This window comes from Channa argus, chromosome 7 (assembly GCF_033026475.1).
Source record: "Channa argus isolate prfri chromosome 7, Channa argus male v1.0, whole genome shotgun sequence".
NCBI classification, from domain to species: domain Eukaryota; kingdom Metazoa; phylum Chordata; class Actinopteri; order Anabantiformes; family Channidae; genus Channa; species Channa argus.
This window is the reverse complement of record NC_090203.1, coordinates 18539929-18558668: the sequence shown is the minus strand read 5'-3', so window position 1 is coordinate 18558668 and position 18740 is coordinate 18539929. Positions and strand designations below refer to the sequence as shown.

General features: G+C 40.2%; 1 protein-coding gene across 2 annotated transcripts; it reads left to right on the top strand.

Annotated features, from left to right (window-relative positions):
* Positions 1-3980: 3980 nt before the first annotated feature.
* rspo3 (R-spondin 3) lies at positions 3981-18629 on the top strand. Of its 2 annotated transcripts, XM_067509935.1 has the most exons (6): positions 3985-4886; positions 9033-9227; positions 9699-9842; positions 10065-10211; positions 11396-11581; positions 17249-18629. In XM_067509935.1, the coding sequence occupies exons 1-6, from the start codon at positions 4787-4789 to the stop codon at positions 17470-17472; spliced, it is 996 nt and encodes a 331-aa protein (XP_067366036.1). In that variant the 5' UTR covers positions 3985-4786; the 3' UTR covers positions 17473-18629. The 2 variants fall into 2 exon arrangements, with proteins under 2 accessions (XP_067366037.1, XP_067366036.1); XM_067509936.1 differs by lacking the exons at positions 11396-11581; positions 17249-18629 and adding an exon at positions 11001-11389 and having other exon boundaries at positions 3981-4886.
* The last annotated feature ends 111 nt before the right edge of the window (positions 18630-18740 follow it).

Below are 18740 nucleotides of genomic sequence, written 5' to 3'. Positions count from 1 at the left end.
GCACTCACACTTTTAAAAGAGAGGCTAAAAAGCAGCGGAAACTGAGGCTGTACCGAGGGTCAGATACAGAAAGTGTTGATCTTTCTTAACTCTGCTGTGCTCAGTTTATTTAAAAAGTGGCTGCTGAGGGTGAGAGAGAAGTAGAAACGCTGCTTCAGGAGGAATGTGTAGTTAATGGCACGCTCATGACCAACTTAGCTGAGCGTGGATTCAGCACATTCATCTCAACATAAAGAGCACATCTATGCTAATAATCTCTGAGCTAACATGTTCATCCAGGGTACCTGTAATCTAACATGTACCAACACTGCAGAGTCCAGGCAGTGTAACGTCTAAAGGAGTAGTTGGACAGTTTGGGGGAAGTATTCACTAAATTGCACATGAAGTATCAAAAGAAGGTGAAACAGCTGGTATTTCTTTGTCTAAAAGTAAAAGCAACATACATGAATGATAATTTGTGCAGATTAACTGCACCACATTAGGCATTTACACAAATTAAAAATGTTGGTGCGTTTTACTATATAAGAATGAGTATATGCAACGTCATCAAGCAGTTTCTACTCCATTAACTGGCTAACGCAAGATCTTGACACTGTATGTTACTAACAACAAACTAATTAGTGGCTTTTGAGTTCTAGCAGATCAATGACCTCTGGACACATGCGAGCTAACTGTTTATCCATTTCCTGTTGCTAAACCAGGCTAACCAGACTCTGGCTCCAGGTTAACTATACAGACTTTGGAGTGATATCGATTTTCTCATTTGACTCTCAGCAAGAAAGTGAATAGGCAAAAGTGAATCTTTATCTCAGAGAAATCCCGTCAAGAAGGGGAATCAGCTCCTTTCGCATCACACACACACTCATTCTATCTCTCTTCTTCTTTATAAAAGAATCTGACCTGCTGTCCCTCTGTAAGGGCAGCTGACAGCTCTTGTTCAGACTGATTAACTCTCCTTAACTACCTTCTCAATCCCTCTTACAATGAAAAGATCCTCTCAATCACCCCAGCGTATACATACACAAAGGCAGCCACACACACACCTTTTAGCTCTTGCACCTGTCATATCATTGTTTATATAAATCCAATCCTTTCTGACTGTGTCTATATACGAATTTCTACAATCAATGTTCTTTTATTATATTGTATATATAGCCCATATTTAGGCACATGTGGATGCTTCTGCGTGTCTATTTTCATAACATTGGACACCCTCTGCTACACGTGTCAGTGTCTCTGTGGGGTGGCTACATGCTGAGGGAATGCACAGGATTGCCACTGGGATTTTTGCTCCTTTAATAAATAGAGCATCAGAACAGGCATATAAGACTGAGTCACTATGTTTTCACAGGCCCCTGGTAAAGCAGCGCTATGTCGCGCTGTCCTCACTGAGTCCGGCCTTGTTCATAAGCTGATGATAAGACAGTGGATCAACATTGTTACTGTTATCTGGGAATTTCATTAGTCCTAGTCATGAGCTATGGGGTGTGGGTTGGTTTGTTTGCTACTCCAATGTTGTTGAGGATTAAGGGAATGATTTTCTTCATTAGATCAAAGCAAATAGATTAGTTCAATGTCATATCAGCTGGGCATCTACTTAACTGAATATTATTCCTCGTTGTGCTGGAGATTGATGAGTGTCATTACGTTTGAACACAGAATTGCAGCTTCTTTACCTCTGACATTTGCATTAAACCTGCTGTAATCAATGTTTTCACAATAATAATGGAAAAAATGACTATGTGTCACAACTATGTGGATCAAGTGCACAACAAGAGAAAAACAACTTACATAAATGTATTAGCGTGCGCTGGCATGTAGCCGCTGTATTGAGTATTTAGACACAGAAACTGAGAGATGGTTAAAATCGGAGAAGATGATTTACAAAGCCTTCATCCTGCTTTTTAGACTGTCTAGGGAAAAATATGGAGTGAATTGAAGCTGCCATTTTGGTGCCAGACAATTTGTCGGAATATATTTAGCACAACATCCATTCAAAAAATTCGTCTTGACATGATCCAGCAAGGAAAGGATTTGGAAAACATGTAGTAATATTTGAATGTAATGTTAAGGAGGCAGGGTGGATATTCTGCATCTGCTTTAACCACTGTCTAGTTAAAGCCGACTGAAACTGATTTATTCTTTATGGAATATTTTGTATTGTGAGAGTGGAATTATTCCAAACTGCAAAGCTGATGAACCACAACAACAAACTTCTGTTTTGCAGGAGAAACCTACAATATTTGTAAGCAAGTATGATATCATACACTTGCATCTCCCCTCAGAACATGAACCTAAGGCTACAGGAGGACTAGACGTGGTATTAAAAAAAATGTGTAGCGTGCATCCACCCCTGCTTGGAAGGGTTTATGCACCTGCCCGACTTCATTTACAGGTGTCGAGTGATTCTCTCATTGGATGGTCACAGGGACTGACCAAGTGACCTTAACCTTCTGCACCCCAGTAGCACATAAACACCCACACACACAAACACACATGCACGATCCTACCCCCAAAGGATGGTGGGGCTAGTTCAGACTGGGACACAAAGACAAGCATTATTCCTCTACATCCCTTTCACCAAAGTGCTTGGATGAAGGAGAAAGTGAAGGGATATTTCATAATTCTTTGTAACATTTCATAACAATATTCTCTTCATTTTTGTAAGTTAATTAGCAACAAAGCAGTTTCTGTGTGAAACAGAATTTTCTTTGATCAGGAAATTGTTCAATTTATAAATCTGTTTAACAGTGACTTGATGTTCTGAACAGTGCATATTGTGAAAGGAGTTTGGGTTACGCAGTGTCTCCCAGTGATGGTTAAGGGGTTTAAATCAGGTTCTGTTAAATCTCACTGGTTTGATCTTCAGTTACTATGTGACAAACAGCAAAGTATTGCCATAAAGAAAGAGCCCACGCTATATTTGCATTGGTTTCCTCAGCATAGTGACTTATGGAAGACCATAAGCCACAGCAAAGTGAAGCCTTGAAGTTGTGCACATTGTTTCCCCTAAATATATCCACACTATAGTTAGATAAATGAGGTTTTGCTTTCCTTTACGCAGCTCTGCTCTGACCTTCAGCAGCCCGGTGGCAACAGCCTTTATCACGAGAAGTCCTGAACTTCCAGACTGAGGCTCTGGAGACAAATGAAAAAATTATTGATGATAGATAAGTTCTATTTTTTGTTTGATGTTTGAATATTTTTTCTATTAAATTTCTCGTTTCAGTGGCTACTGTTATGTTTCCTTTGGATTGTAATGACACAAACAAAATCACTTTTGAACTTAACACACATAAGTGTGTGTGTTATCATAAGTTAGAGTTACCGCTCAAAAAAAAAAAAACGCTCTGCCGTGACAATTTGCCTCAAGCTTTTGTGGAACTAACTCCCTCTAGAGGTAATAGGATGAGATGCTATTGATTCAGCAGATGTTCCACTTCCACTGAAGAATATTGTACCTATTAGTAAATAAAGACTATTGACTGAGAATAGAAAGTTAATGTAAGAAACTCACCAAAGCCTCTCCCATGTCTTCATCTGTTCATGTCTTCATATTTTTCACCTATACACACACTATAGGTTGGCATTGTGAATATGTCTTGGTGTCATAACCTCCTGGAAAACATACTGACTGACTGATCTGCTACTGGGATGCGTTTTACATAATCAAATACATGCGAATACAACTGGAGATTGTGGATTGTTCGCTTTTTGAATCTTTTAAAACTCCCAAATTAATACTATTAATCATTTAAACATGGAAATATGGGGTTCACTGATCACACGTAAATCAAATTGTTTCTTGTTTTACTTAAAACCTGCTGTTCATCTAAAGCAGCTCATGAAAGGAGAAGCTTACAGAACTGTATACCTCCTCTCTGACTGTATCTCTCTCTCGTTTTCTCTCTCTCTCTCTCTCTCTCTCTGTGCCTGACGCGGGGGGCTTGCCCTCTAAATAAACTTTGGAGTTTATAGGCGCAGAAAGAGACAGAGACACAGCAGAGGGCTGAAGTCATCAGCGGGCCGGCAGGAGGGGAGTGAATGGGTCCTGCACGCAAAGCAGAAAAGCTCTGAATCTGAGATTTACTTTGGTGGAGATCCCTGCAGCCGACAGCGAGCGAGAGGAGGGGAATGTTTGACTGCCAAAAGAAGCACCAAACATCCAACTCAGAATTTTGTGGTTCTGTGGTGGCTTTTCACTTTTCGCTGTGCTTCAGCTGATGCTGGTGTGAAGCAGAGACCCTCAGCGCGCCTGGCACATTAGGGTACCCACCACCGGGACGCACTGCATATCGCCACTGAGGGGAGATCTGTCAGTTGGGAGTTCTCCAAATGGATATAAAATTTTAAACTTGTTGAGAGTCATGTGAATGATAATTAATAAATAACTTCATCTTTTTGACTAAAACAAATGATTGGTTCTAGATTCCTCCTGTGCGCAACGGATGAAAAGCTAGCTTTTTGGTGTGTTTGTTTGTTTTGCGTTTTTTTGGAGGGAATGCTCATCTTCACAGCGCGGAGAACCGATCCCTGACTCAGTCTGGCGTTCTTGGCACATATGAAGACCCTATCCAGGATGTTACAGTCTAAGCGGCCCAGACATCATTGGGCCACTGTGCACTATCATCACCACATATCACCACATAGCTGGGGGTCCTGCTCCGTCTAGGAATTATCTACCCGTCAGCCTCTGCCTCCGTCTGGGGGAAGAAAACGGAATCTTATCTATCAAGCGATTGGTGAACATTGACATTGGCTTTACGAGTCTCATCCGTGGGCTACTATGCAATTACAACTGATCTCCTTTGTTTTGATCATCTTGCATTGCATGGATTACAGTGGTTGTCAGCAGCACAGCAGCTCCAGGCACCGGCAACATAAACGTGAGTAGGCTGATGTGCGACCTCCTGAACACATCCACACGCACCGCAGGCTTTTTGTAGTTTTTCTTTCAAATGTTATTTCTCAAAGCTTTATTGACTTGTTAGAACGAGAGATGAGTCAAAGTCACAGAGCCCCCCATCCTGTACTTATTTGGTCAACTAAACTCAGACTCCAACTTTACTAATAAAAACTGATAGAGTTGCAGGTCACCAAACATTGCTATACACAAGTGAAAACACTAGCGATGGAAGTCCAAGAGATGTGATTCTAACTATGATAAAATACACGTGTTTTATTTACTATGAGGTCAAATATAAAATTCCTTGCAGGTTAAAGTTCAGTGCGTTCTTTTTTAGACCATTCAAATTACAGATCACCATGTCTACTTTTCTGCAAATGCAAATACGGATTTCTGCATTTGAGCTGTTAACTGTACCTTTCTTCATTCTGTTTTCGGAATTGTTCATTTTAGAAATGTCAAACATATTTTAACTCACTGTGTTCGGCCAATGCCAGCGCACGATCCAGTCTATTAGCTAGAAGGTCCATCTATGATGCCTTCTGCATTTACTCCACCTTTATTGTGACTCGTTTGATTAATTAGTCTAATTGCCCCGATTGCCTCCTGAAGCCTGCAGTCGCCTCTGTTTGCGCTCGGACTCCTGGTTCCCGTCGCTCTCTAGCGGTCACAGTAGCAGACTTCAGGCTAGGAGTGCGGTTCCCGGGTATCAGTGCTGAGCAGTGGTAAAGTGGATATTCACATATTTAGTTTGCATTACTGGGGATGTAGCTTTCATGCTTAGCTGATTTAGACACGTTGTTAATTCTAGAAAACTGTTCCTCCTGAGGTTTGCTCGCTGATGTTAGTGGAGTTTTTTTCTCATCGCCAGTCAGAAATCAAACTCAGAATAATCGTTTTAAATCACATTTCTCTTTGTCTTATGTATTTATTTAGTAAAATCTGAGCTGACCTATAAATGAAAGTCAAACAAGACAAAGATTAATTCTGAAAAAACACAGAAGTCTGGATCATCTCCCATATATTCCCATTCATTGTCCAAAATTATGTCTTGAGCTTTACGCTTTTTCCATGACACTATGAAATAATTATCGATAAAGTTTTTTTTTATTTTTCACTCTTTCTTCATCTCATAGAGTCTCCAGATGTGCGCTGATTGTTAGAGAAGCGGGAACAGTCTATGTGTCACTTACCAGTGAATAAAAAAGACCTTAAGAGTGATGTTTTCATCCCACCCACATCTGAAATTTCTCTTTATGTCCCCTTTGTTTTTCAGTTTTTCTTCTATTTTTTCAGTATCATCACCAACATCAAAAAACAAACAAAAAAAAAAAAAATTGCAGATTCTGCAATTGACTGTGTGTTTATGGGTCCTGGGGTTAGCTTTGCTCTTGGCAGCTCTGTTCAGTGTAGTTTAGGTCAAATCTAAAGAGTGAAGCATTTTGCTGTTCAGCAGTGTAAGAACACCAGCAAAAATAGAAACAGAAAAAAAAAATAGAAATTAAGCATTTTAGACACGAGTTGATTAATCTCTCTTAAATATGCCAATGTGCTGTATGATACAGATGTTGTTGTGTCTGCTTTATACTCTATGCTGTATCTAGGCACACACATTCTCTCTTTTAAATGTTTATTTTTTCCTAAACAATATTAAAGAGCCTCTTAAGACAGTGTGAGAGACAGGGAACAGAAGGGTCTTCTGAGAATGCTCTAGCGCTTATCTCTGTCTTGTATGCCAATATGCCATTAGAAAACATCATGCTTTTTTTTTTTATTTTATTTTATTTTAACTAAATCATACTGCAGCGTAACTTAGTATGGCGGCTTAAAGCTAAAGCTTAAAGCAAGTTATTTAGTTCACTTTCTATCACGGGTTGTAGTTCACCTTCTTAAGTGCGTATTAACTGACAAGTGTTTCTAAGAAACCAAACGTCCTCCAAGGATGTAGTTATCAAACACTTCCTGTGATATGAGACAGGATGGAGGGATTAGTTGGTGATGGGGTGAATGAGTACAGACTTTGGAGGCAAAAAAGGGGGTAAGAGTGAGTTGTAAGTCAATGACCATAGAGTTAACAGGCCAAAATTACCACGTAGAGACAGAACCCAACCTCTGACCTTCCTGTCTCTGATGATGCATCCAAAAATGAACGCCTCAATACAAACAGTGGTAATTGCAGTATATACATGATACATATACCATATGAAGACAGGTAAACTTGATAGGATATCAAGTTGGATTCAGCTCCTGATTAAAGCTAAACATATACTATGCGCTTTGTAAAGGTAGGAAAACAACACATGTCACATGTTGGAATTGTAATTTTGTTTCTATTTTGTTCTCCATGAGCCATCTGTGTTTGTGTGTGCGCCGGCATGTGAATGTGTTTATTCCCATGTGACTTTGTTGGTATGTTATGCAAGATACCACTGCCCAACTGAGGTTTTGTCTGTGCAAGTGCAAAGGCAAGGCCAAATTCCTGTGTCTTAAGACTTATGTGAATCAGGGCAGCTTGGCAGGAGCACATGTGGGCAAATGGACAGCCGTTGTAAAGATTGTCAAGATATTTTAAACAAAGTATCCGTGATCTATGATAAACTGGCAGCTAAACCCTGCAGTGCAAAAGATGGCCAGCTTAAGCCATTGGCATGAAATGCCAAGGTTGGAGAGGAAAACCAATTCCTTGGGTGCTTACGAAGCTTGCCTCTGATTTGCCTGCCATATGTAGCTACTGCAACATTTTCCAAACAGTGTGCACTGTTGCATTTGCGATTTGTGGGAACACAGCACATTTGCAAAGAAACCTTTTCATTATTTTTATGTCTCTGCTGTGCCATGTAGGCTGTAAGGTGTTTGTCTCTAAGATAATTTTGCTTAGATTTAATAGCCCTGTGGTAACTTACTAATTTGACTAAAGCAAAGAGGACTGTGGTACAACAGCAGAACATTACCTGTTGACTACTGAACAACACATAAAACTGTCATGTGTCCCATATGGTTTTCAAGCCAAGCCAAGCCTTTTGTGTTGCTGCCACTAAGTGCAATAAAATACTGAAAATGATCTTATATACAAGCTTTAACAGGAAACTTTCTGCATGGACTAAATTTACTCTTTCCTCTTTGGTGCAGTTACAGTGTCTCTTATAATAATGTATATATTGGGTCTAGAAATGTTTGAATCTTTTGTCATTATATGTTGGTAGCACTCAATATGTCTATATTAATCGCTATGTTTTCAAATATGAAGCTAAAAATATGCCATCATATTTAAAATACACTTGCTGTGATTTGTGAGACATTAAAATGTCTGGCACAAAGTTGTCAGTTTACAATTAAAATGAATTAAAGTTTGCACCCTGGCTTTCATCCTTAGAACACAAAGTCTGGCAAAACAATTATTGAAAAGTAGTGAAGAATAGGGGATAAAAACCATACAGCAAACACTGCAGTACTTATGTGCATAAACACAATTGTAAACATTGGACTGTATAAATTACTGCCATTAGTTGCGCTTTCTATCACTATAACAGATGATTAGTCTTTTGTTGCCTTGTAATAAAACACTTATGCATGTAAAAAGTTGCCCTTTCCTGATATTATTAAGTAAACGTGACATGCAACGCAAATACTTACGGTAAATACTTAAAATGTTAAGATAAACATGGAATTTTGAATTGGTTCATCATTAGAAACATACAATAAGTGTGTGTTAAATCTCGTAAAATACGTTTGGCCATTTCCTTTTTATTTACTCAGCTTATTCAATGTATTCGTATTATCGTGTGTTTTTTTTTTTGACCGAAATATAATGTGCAAGGTAAACTCCAGACTAAGACATGGATGAAATGTAACATATATTATTATTATGACATTACCAAAACACATGAGAACATCCTTCAGTTCCACAAAAGTTAGGTCTCATTGTTGAAGTATAATGGTGGTATTGTAAAGCCAAATACAATGCAGAGGTGCAACTAAAAGTACACAGTTTTAATGTATACACCCAGCTTTAACATGTGGTCTTATTCCCTGTCGCTGTCTTATTTTAGGCAGAAAAATACTTAAAGGCATTTATTCAACAATATAAGACTGATATAAATAAGACGCAATGTGATCCTGTCAACAGCAATCTCTGGTGTGAGCTCGGGGTGCCAGCAGGGTGGCTGTCTGACCTGCTCTGACTACAATGGCTGCCTGTCCTGCAAGCCACGCTTCTTCATGCACTTGGAGAGGATTGGGATGAAGCAGATCGGGGTGTGCTTGACCTCCTGTCCTCCGGGCTTTTACGGCACACGCTCCCCAGACCGAAACACCTGCACAAGTAAGCCCTATGGTCCCGTGTCAAATGAACACAAGCCTGTAATTACGGTTTTAGATTCACAAGTAATGAACTGTCCTCGAATAGATGGAAATGGGTTCCTCTTTCTCATAATAAACACATGCAGAAAAGTATCACATACTTGTCTTGAGTAAAATGTGGCCCTTTTAACATAAAGCTTTACTTACACATGACAAGCAGTCACAACATGACGACAAATTTAAGACCTGCTGAGGAAATAGTGCATCATGTTTACATGCAATATCGCTAATATAAATGAAAAAATGTTGGGTTAGTATGTCTCTTTTTGGTGACATTACATTTATTCATGTATTGCTTTATTTAAAATCTAATATCACAAGCACCAGTGACCTCACACACACTGACACCCTGTATATTTAACACGCAGGACACATGATAACTTGTGCAGTTAAATAAACACTGGTGGTGGGTCTATGTTTCTCTCTCTCTCAGAGTGCAGGTTGGAGTGCGACTCCTGCTTCAACAAGAACTTCTGCACCCGCTGCCGTGCAGGATTCTACTTACACCTGGGCAAGTGCCAGGAGAACTGTCCTGATGGCCTCGTCCGCAGCGACACACAGAGGGAATGTGTTCCCAGTGAGTAGCTAGGATTCACATTTATGAAGGACAGGGATAAAACATGGGGTTTGCCATTTGTTTTATTTAGTCTACGTTATATTTATCCCAACAACAACCATGCAGAGTTTATCAATTAGGAATAATTTCTTGTTTTGGAACAAATCATAAAACCTGTTCAGTTTGCGGTCAAATACATTCAGTATTTTTGCCAGATTCATAACTGTGCTTATGTGTTCACAGGGTGCCCTGCAGAGTGTGAGTCGTGTGTGAACAGCGAGACATGTACACTCTGCCGGCCAGGGCTGTACCAACTCAGTGGGAGGTGCTACCATGTCTGTCCAGACGAGTATGAGCCCAATGGCAAACTCATGGAGTGTACACCTCAAGGTCAGTCCAATGCGAACTGTATCAGTTTTATGTAAAAGTAATGGCCCTATTTGCAATTTCCATGGTTTTCTAAATAAATCTGTCATGAAATGTGACCTAATTTTCACCAAAGTCCCAAATATCAACAAACACAATATTTCTAAGTTGATAGAATATAAATAGTTATGAACTTTAATGTATTTATTGAACACAACCAATAATCATACAAAGTGATGGTAGGAAAAGTAATGGCAACAATGTTTTAAGAACCATTGAATCAATTGGCAGCATTAATATCAAGCTCCTCCTGTAGTTGTTGTGCTACAACTCATATTCTTAGGACATCTGGTCTGAACTGCTTGCTTGAGGTAATTTCATAGCATCTATTGGGTTGAGTGCTGGGCTCTGACCGGGCCACTCCAGAAGCTGGATTTTGTGTCTCTGAAGCCATTCTTTAGTAAATTTGAATCGAGGTTTAGGCTCATTGTCCTGCTGCATCACCCAGCCTCTTCTGACCTTTGGTTTACACACAGCCACTGTGTGGCTGCCATTACAATCTTGACAAACTCAGGAAGTCATGTTCCCCTGAACAAAACCAATTTGTCCAGGTCCACAGGCTGCAAAGCAGCCCCACATCATGATACTTCACTGTAGGGATTATTCTTTATTTTTGGTGCACAGTTCTCTTTTTACACCATACATAACGCTGTGTGTTCTTCTCAAAAAATTCCTACCTTCATGTCGCCTGTCCACAAGACATTTTCCCAGAACAGTTGTGAAGTGTTACGGTTGTCTTTTTTGTCCTTTCAGCTTATACCCCTAATTTCAGGGTGGCCACGGTGGATCACTGGTCGCAGGGAGGTTTCAATATGTGGTCGGGAAGAGCAGGGCACAAACCTTTGACCCTATGGTCGTGGGCATCCGCTCTTCCAACTGAGCCACTGCCACACCCTAGAGTTCTTTTTTTGACCTCATTGAGCATTGTGTGTGATGCCTTTACAGGGATCCTGACTGGGCATCCACTTCTATCATCTTAAAAATGTTGTTGATATTTTTAAATCTAATAAAGATCAGATTATATTTCATGACCAATTTATACAGAAAACTGGGAAATTCTAAACAGTACTACTATTTTACTGTATGCACTAATGGTGAAAGAAAACAAAGAAACCTTCTCTTAACTCCATCTATTTTTCCAATATCAGTGCACTGTGAGGTGGGTGAGTGGAGCGAGTGGAGCCCCTGCTCTCGGGCAGGTAGAACCTGTGGCTTCAAGAGGGGCCAGGAGACACGCACACGGCAGGTCCTTCAGTACCCATCCCCCCTCGGTAAACCGTGCCCTGAGATCTCAGAGATCAAAGAGTGCTTGGTCAAGAGGAGAAAATGTCCAGGTAAAGAAAACATCAGCGATACTGGAGCTTCTGTTTATATTTCAAATCATGGCTTAATCATGATTCACCCCACGATCTCAACCTAAAATGTCAATGAATAGGCCAGAATTGTTAAACTGGGGTACACACCAAACTTTGTCTGATAGTTGCCACTGAACCATAACACTCACTGCCAACAATTTATTTGTGACACATGGCATGATTCCTGCTCCCTACGAATTCCAGACCTTGCTGCTTTAGCTTGTAAAATCAGAGCTGGTTGCTCTTCCGCTCTGGGCTATGTTTACTCAGAGGATTGCCGTTGTGGTTAGAGTGAGGACAGTGGGAGAACACACATGTGTGATGTTGCAATGGGTAAGTTGTGTGTTTTCCCACAAGACCTCTTTAGATTTTTAAACAGTAGAACCACTTTCTCTGCTTCTTGTAAACACGGAATATCATGATCATATCTAACGAATAGATAGGCTCTCTTGATAAAACCGGATGCTGTGGGGCATCAGTGATCATCTTGTGTTTTATGTGTGCTGCGTGAGGTGGTTGGAGGCTACGCATGCTTGTTTTTTGGCCTGGGCTCTGTAGTGTTAAATGACAGATTGCAGACAGGGTGGGAGGCTGGGATCCAGCCCCCTGAGGCCTCACACTTACAGAGCAAACAGTGTCTGTTTGTGTGTGTGTGTGTGTGTGTGTGTGTGTGTGTGTGTGTGTGTGTGTGTGTGTGTGTGTGTGTGTGTGTGTGTGTGTGTGTGTGTGTGTGTGAGCATGTGCGTGTCTTCGTGTATTTGTGCATTTGTGTGTCTGTGTATGTGTGTGATGCAGCAGAGAAGCAGTTGACTCTAGAGCAGAAACAGCTAGCCCAACATCAACATCCTCCCCCTGGGAGGCACGCGGCGACCAGGGGATCAGTATTGGTTTATCCTCACAGCTGCCAACACACATACTTATACACACACTAACTTATACACACAGACCAACACATGATCACCTAAATCCAGATACAGATACACATTCTCAAATTCAAACAAGCTCAATTTTACAGTTGGATGCTTACTTTGCCACAATAAACACACACACACAAACACACATTCACACACACAGCCATCGGCCTTGGTGGTAATTTGTGAAAAGAGTCAATTAGGTTGGCATGTTATTAAAGGTAGACTATGCCCTTTTTTACCCTGGCTCTCCCTCTCTTTCTCCCTCTCTCTCACTTCTATCTGTATCTCTTTAGTGATCTGTTCCCCATCCTCTCCCTCTCCCTCTCTCACTCTTTCTCACAAACACATCCACGCGCGCACACACACACACACACTCCCCAAACCAAAGAAAACATAGACCACCATATAAGCTCCCTGTTCGTGCTCCCAGTCAGTCAGACTGGGGCCGAGACTTTAACGGGGAGTCGACAACTCTGTTGATGTAGTCAGGGCTTGGTGAAATGAAGGGGTCATGAACAAAAAGCAAGAAAGAAAGAAAGAAAGATCACAGACCCTTTATTAAACATGAATCACCATGTTGCAGTGAATGAGAGTTAATTATCTGCCTTGGTGCATCCTCTTCTCTCTGTTTACGTTTTGCACACGCTACGGGGTCAGTGGTCCGACCTCAGAGAACCCCCGGTAATCCTCCAGCAGCCCTCAGACACTGATACATCCTCCTCCTCCTCTTCCTTCTCTTCCTTTCCTCATCTTTTGCACTTTCTTCCTTTGCTTTCTCCCCCCCCCCCCCCTCTCTGTCCTGCCTCTCCTTTTCCTGTCATTCTCCTTGCTACACTGTTTACTCCTCCACATGGGTCTGTTAAGTCTTTCCTCATCTCATTCTCTTTCACCATCCTGTTCACCCTAACTCATGACCCTTTTTTCTCAAAGGAATACTTTGACATTAGAAAACGTAGCTTGTTTTATTTATACATTTACAGCTCAATTATATACACATATACATTATATATACGTATTATATTTCTTAATGTGTTTTATATATTATATTTCTTAATGTGTACACAAATATAGAAAATATTAACCTGTTGATCAATGGGAAGTCACATGCTAAGGCAAGTTTCTCAATTCTATTAGGGGAATTTGCTTCCCACTGAACAGAGCCAGGCTAGCTTATTTTTCCCTGTTTTAAGTCTTAATGCACATGTGTAAAAGTGGTGTTCATTTTCTGACTATCAGCAAGAAACCAAGCATATTTCAGCATGCAAGTTTATTTCCCAAAATGTTACCTCTTTTAAGAGTCGTCTTAAAACTACAATATGCACTAGCACGACACTTGGAAATCCCATCTGTTCCACCCAGTCCTCCCTCTTCCTGGTCTGCTCTGCCACATCATGCTCAGCCCAGTGCTTCAGGTATTAATTGGTATTAAATAACAATAAATGAGAATGGTCAATAGTTTCCAATCAAGCAGAAATTTTTGCAGTTCTCTAATTGGTAAGGAGGGCAAGCTTTGCACAAAAAACCTTTAAAAGCATCTTTCAGGCTGGCAGTTTTTCTATTTAATCCTGAGTCAAAGGAGGCTTTAAAGGCACTTATGCACATTAACATATGATTTTTGTAGCATATTTGGATTAAAAATAAATTTTAAAAATTATTTAACATTATATACATTATATTATACATTAATGTATATAACATGTTGTAGTATTAAGCATCAAGTTCTCACTGCCTACAGTTTTACAGAGCCATTGCAAAAATCACAACTTCCAGTAGGTCCAGATTAACTTCTAAACATTGTCCTAAATTACAGTTATCATGTCAGAAAGTTGTATACATGCAAAAGTACAGCTCATTCTCACATCCTTGTGCCCAGCCATCTCAATGTAATACAGGCTAATTTGTCTTTCGATCATCCTGTTTCTTCTTTATCTCTGCAGCTAAATAGACCCTTTGCCCTCAGTAACCCCCTTTAACTCCTACACACAGAAACATATAGTTAAACGAGCTAGCATCAACCAGTCAGTGATGGGGGGGTTGTTCTACACACAAACACACACTTACCCACACACATACACACACAGCAGGCTTGTGGGACACTTGTGGGACAGCCCATAGCCTTTAATCCCAGCCTGGCTCCCGCCAAAAGCTCCCCAGACGACAGAAGGCCTGCCACGGAGGATGTGCCATCATAAAGCACATAACAAACCTCCTCTTACCCTAACAGCCCCTGTGCTCTCACATTCAATTACATTTAATCATTTTCACCATGTTCTTCTGTTAATTTGTTTACCTCTCTATAGACGGTAACTATCTCTCCCACTACTCTTTTTCCCAACGTGACTTTTCCTAGCAGTCTTGCTCACTTATTGTTCAAGACATACACTGTGTGTAGTGTTGCATTCAAGCGTGGGTTTATTCCAGGTACTCCCACCGTGACCCACAGAGGACAAGCGGTGAGAGATAATGGATGGATTAAAATTAATATAACAGTTTGACAAAAATGGCATGGAACAAAAAAATGAAATATGCACATGCATGTGATGTCGTTGATCAGCAATGCATGTTGGCACTGTGGTCAGTGGAAGTCAGTGACAGATCGATATTTTTTGGGTTGAAGTTTTTAAAAAATGCAGCCTATGGGTTTCCACACCTAAATATGTGTTGGTGGTGAATTTCTAAAATTTAGACAGAGCCAGGCTAACTGTCTCCTCCTTTATCCAGCATTATGCTAAGCTAGGTTAATTGCCTTCAAGCTTTATCTAAAAACATAGAGGACAGATATGTGAGTGGTGTTGATCTTTTTATTGATGTTGTGTGAAAGTGAAAGGAAGAAGGTTTCATTATGTCTATTTTGTAGCAATACCCTAAAAAGCACCAAAACATCACCAGCTGGAACTTTCATTTTGTGAGAATGTATTTATTGTATTTTTGTGCAGCGTCTGTGCATAAAAAGCATGATGTACAAGTCTCTAAAAACTCGACTAATTGACAATTTTCCCCAAATGCGAAATGTGAAACTTTTCTTGATCTTTTACCTTAAAATTAAGCAATTTCACTAAGAAGCCTCCACATTTACAAAATTATTGCATGATTTGCATGTGTTGGAACCAAAAGCAAACATTCACCGTCAGTTTAAAAGTGTGATGACATTAACCATTAAAACTTGGCTTTTGGGAATGTCTGTTGAAAATGCTCCAAAACCTAAAAGGTGTCTCATTTGGGCTCTGTTACACACATGTCAAGACACAGTTTACAAAAAGCCCATCGGAAACTGTTCCAACTAACCAAATGCAGGTTGGTTTGATAAACACTCTACTAATCATCTCAACACTGGCACAGATTAGGTTTCTCCTCTGGCTCGACAAAAGCACAGGGGCTACAGTATGACTAATCCACTGAACTTGTAAATAGTTATGGTGTCAGGACAGAAAAAACAATGAGAGCGAAGGGGACTTCCTGTGTTTATAGAGGATGGGGGGCAGACCCCGAATGAATCATTGCACCAGATTACTCCATCCATCCATCCATCCATCCATTCACCCAGCTATTTTCACTATCTTGGATTTTGTTTTTGGTTTATTTATTTTTTTCACTTATTTTCACTTTTTACAGCTAACGACATGGACACTGGACCTGCACAAAATGTGTTAGTATAGATGTTTATTTACAGCAAAGATGTTTATCTCTTATCCCCTTCTCCTATCATTGTTTCTAGAAAATGATTCATGGAGGCTTAGAGCTTGGTATGGATCAGGATGGTTTCTGGTCACAGCCAGAGACCTAGCTTCATTAATAAACTGACAGTGAGGGGAATCATGAGCTTTGGGGCCTAGCACAAAGGGAACAGGACAGTAACAGAGAAACATCCTTTCTCTCTGTGTGTGTCTGTGCCTACTGCCTACTTCAGCAGTTTCACAATCCCCAACCAGCCAGCCAGTTGAGCAGGCTGTGCTGGTCCATTTCGCTCACACATGAGCAGCAGCAGTACAACAACAGGAAAGGGCCTCCTCTGCTTTCACTTGCAGGTCCTGTCTCCAAGCTCCCTGGGGGTGGATCTTATCATTATCATTAATAACTGTTGCTCAGTCAGAGATAAACCTTCAGTATTCCTAAACTCTTGGCTTTGTTTATGAAATGGTGTTGCAAGAACAGATAAACTAGGGTTTATTTAAAGGTTTTCTGTTTTGGACAAAAAGCCTGCTCATCACTTAGAGGTCTGCAACAGCAATGTGGCTGCTCTATGTGATTGAAGACTGGCATCTAGTGGTGAGCAGAGAGTATTGCAAAAATCAGCATCAGGCTTTACACTGAGCACGCAACAAGTGTGGTCACGCTCATCAATTGTTGTATACTTCTAATGGGAATATGGTTATTTATTGTTTTTATATAGGATGGCTATCAGTAATTACACATTGTTATTCAGAATTTAGCAAAGTATCTGCCTCCTTTAAATTAGGTGGTTAAGCAGCTGCTGGTTTGACCAACGGTAAACTGCTAAAAGGACACAGCTAATATAAATGCAGCCACAGCAAGAACAAAGGAAATGAATTCAGAGCATTCATTAAAATATTACCCAACTATTTCATCCAGCTGTATAACCTGCTACATAATTGAAATAATTCATCTTTTTATCAAAATCCATAAAAATATTGTGACAGTACTGAGCCAATGGAAAGTTGTTTTATTTATGGCCATGTCTCACTAATATAATTCCAATGTTCTTAATTTCCAGGAGGGCTGAAGAAAAATGAGAGAAGAGAACGGAGGAATCGCAACAACCGCAAAGACAAAGAGAACCAAGAGGGTCGAAGGGAGAGGAAAAGGGAAAGGGAGCGAGAGCGAGTGAGGGACACAGGTGAACGTGAAGACTCTGATATCAGAAACAAAACAGAGCACAGGCATCGCAGAGGCCATGACATAGAACCAGTCTCTACTGATGAAGGCCTTGTACAGTAGTGCTCTAATGCCTCCCCAAGTTTCCTCCATCAAAACTTTCCCACCCTCATCCACTGTTCGCCCCCCTCAGCCCCTGTCTGCAGGGGTGTTGCTGCTACCTGTATGATTTGAATATACTGTTTATGCACAAACATGATGGGGCACATTCAGCCACACGGATTGGGTCACAGTCTGTTTTCTACCCTGTAGCCTCTACTTCATCACTTCTACCACTGTTTAAAATGTGCAGGAGACATTGCTGAGACTGCTGTTGGATCTAAAGAACCAATCGAGAAGGGTCCATGACTATGTGGAGGACTGTCAAACAGACAAACTTGGAGACAAAAACAATATGTGCTTGTTGATATGGTTATTTAATGGGACCCTGGTACATTGTGCGTCTTGGTGTGTGAATGTAGATTTTGCAACATTATGTAGAACGGTTGTTTATTATTGTTGTTTCTGCTCTTTAGATCTCTATTTTATTTGGTGCAGAATTTGTAAAGAAAGAATAAAAGTGAGTTTGCTCTCGCTATTTTGTGACATCTTCATAACTAATGACAGATATAGAAGAAACTGCATGCTGTGAATCGAATGAGTATGGCCAAAAACTGAAAACATATTAACAAGCCTTCTTTATGTCTTGGACAAAAGCTTTATTGAGTAATAAACCAAATCTAGCGATGTTCTTCTTTTTCCATGTGTAAATGGAACCGCGGCTCTCAGTAAAGCCCCTTGACTAGGAACCAAAGGCACCTGTATGTCAAATAAAACTATAAAGCGTTTGTACCTCTGTTCGTTATCCATTTTCTCATTTGACCTCTTTCAATTGAATGTGCTGAATAGCTTCTCACAGTAGGAGGAAAGTAAAACTTTAGTAACTAGAGTAAGCAGTTAATAACTGTTTGAAGGTTGCCAAGATCTCATTTTGGTGCAGCATGAAGCTGAAGAAGGCACAGACTGTATATAAGCAGCTACTGACATTTTCATTTTACCAGACATTCTTTGGCAATTTACAAGCATGCAGAACTACCAAATAAAAGAGATTTTTGGTCCGTCTCTTGCAGTTTTCCTGCAAAAATAAATTTTAAATTCTGACAAGTTCCATAAGGTAGATTAAACTTCCTGATATGCAATCCATATCTAAAACATTCAAATGCTTTGAAAGTTTGTCTGTAACCCACATTGTGGATGTGAAATCAAGGATGGTAAGCTAAATTTTAATTAGCTTGTTTAGATTTACGCAAACTGTCAAAGGTCTAAAATACTTCGGCAGTTTCATTTTTTTG

Bases quoted from the DNA above. Each gene is read 5' to 3' on its own strand.
- rspo3 (XM_067509935.1), top strand. From the start codon at position 4,787: ATGCAATTACAACTGATCTCCTTTGTTTTGATCATCTTGCATTGCATG. The intron at 4,887-9,032 runs GTGAGTAGGCTG...TCCTGTCAACAG, and splicing joins CAGGCACCGGCAACATAAAC to CAATCTCTGGTGTGAGCTCG. The intron at 9,843-10,064 runs GTGAGTAGCTAG...ATGTGTTCACAG, and splicing joins ACAGAGGGAATGTGTTCCCA to GGTGCCCTGCAGAGTGTGAG.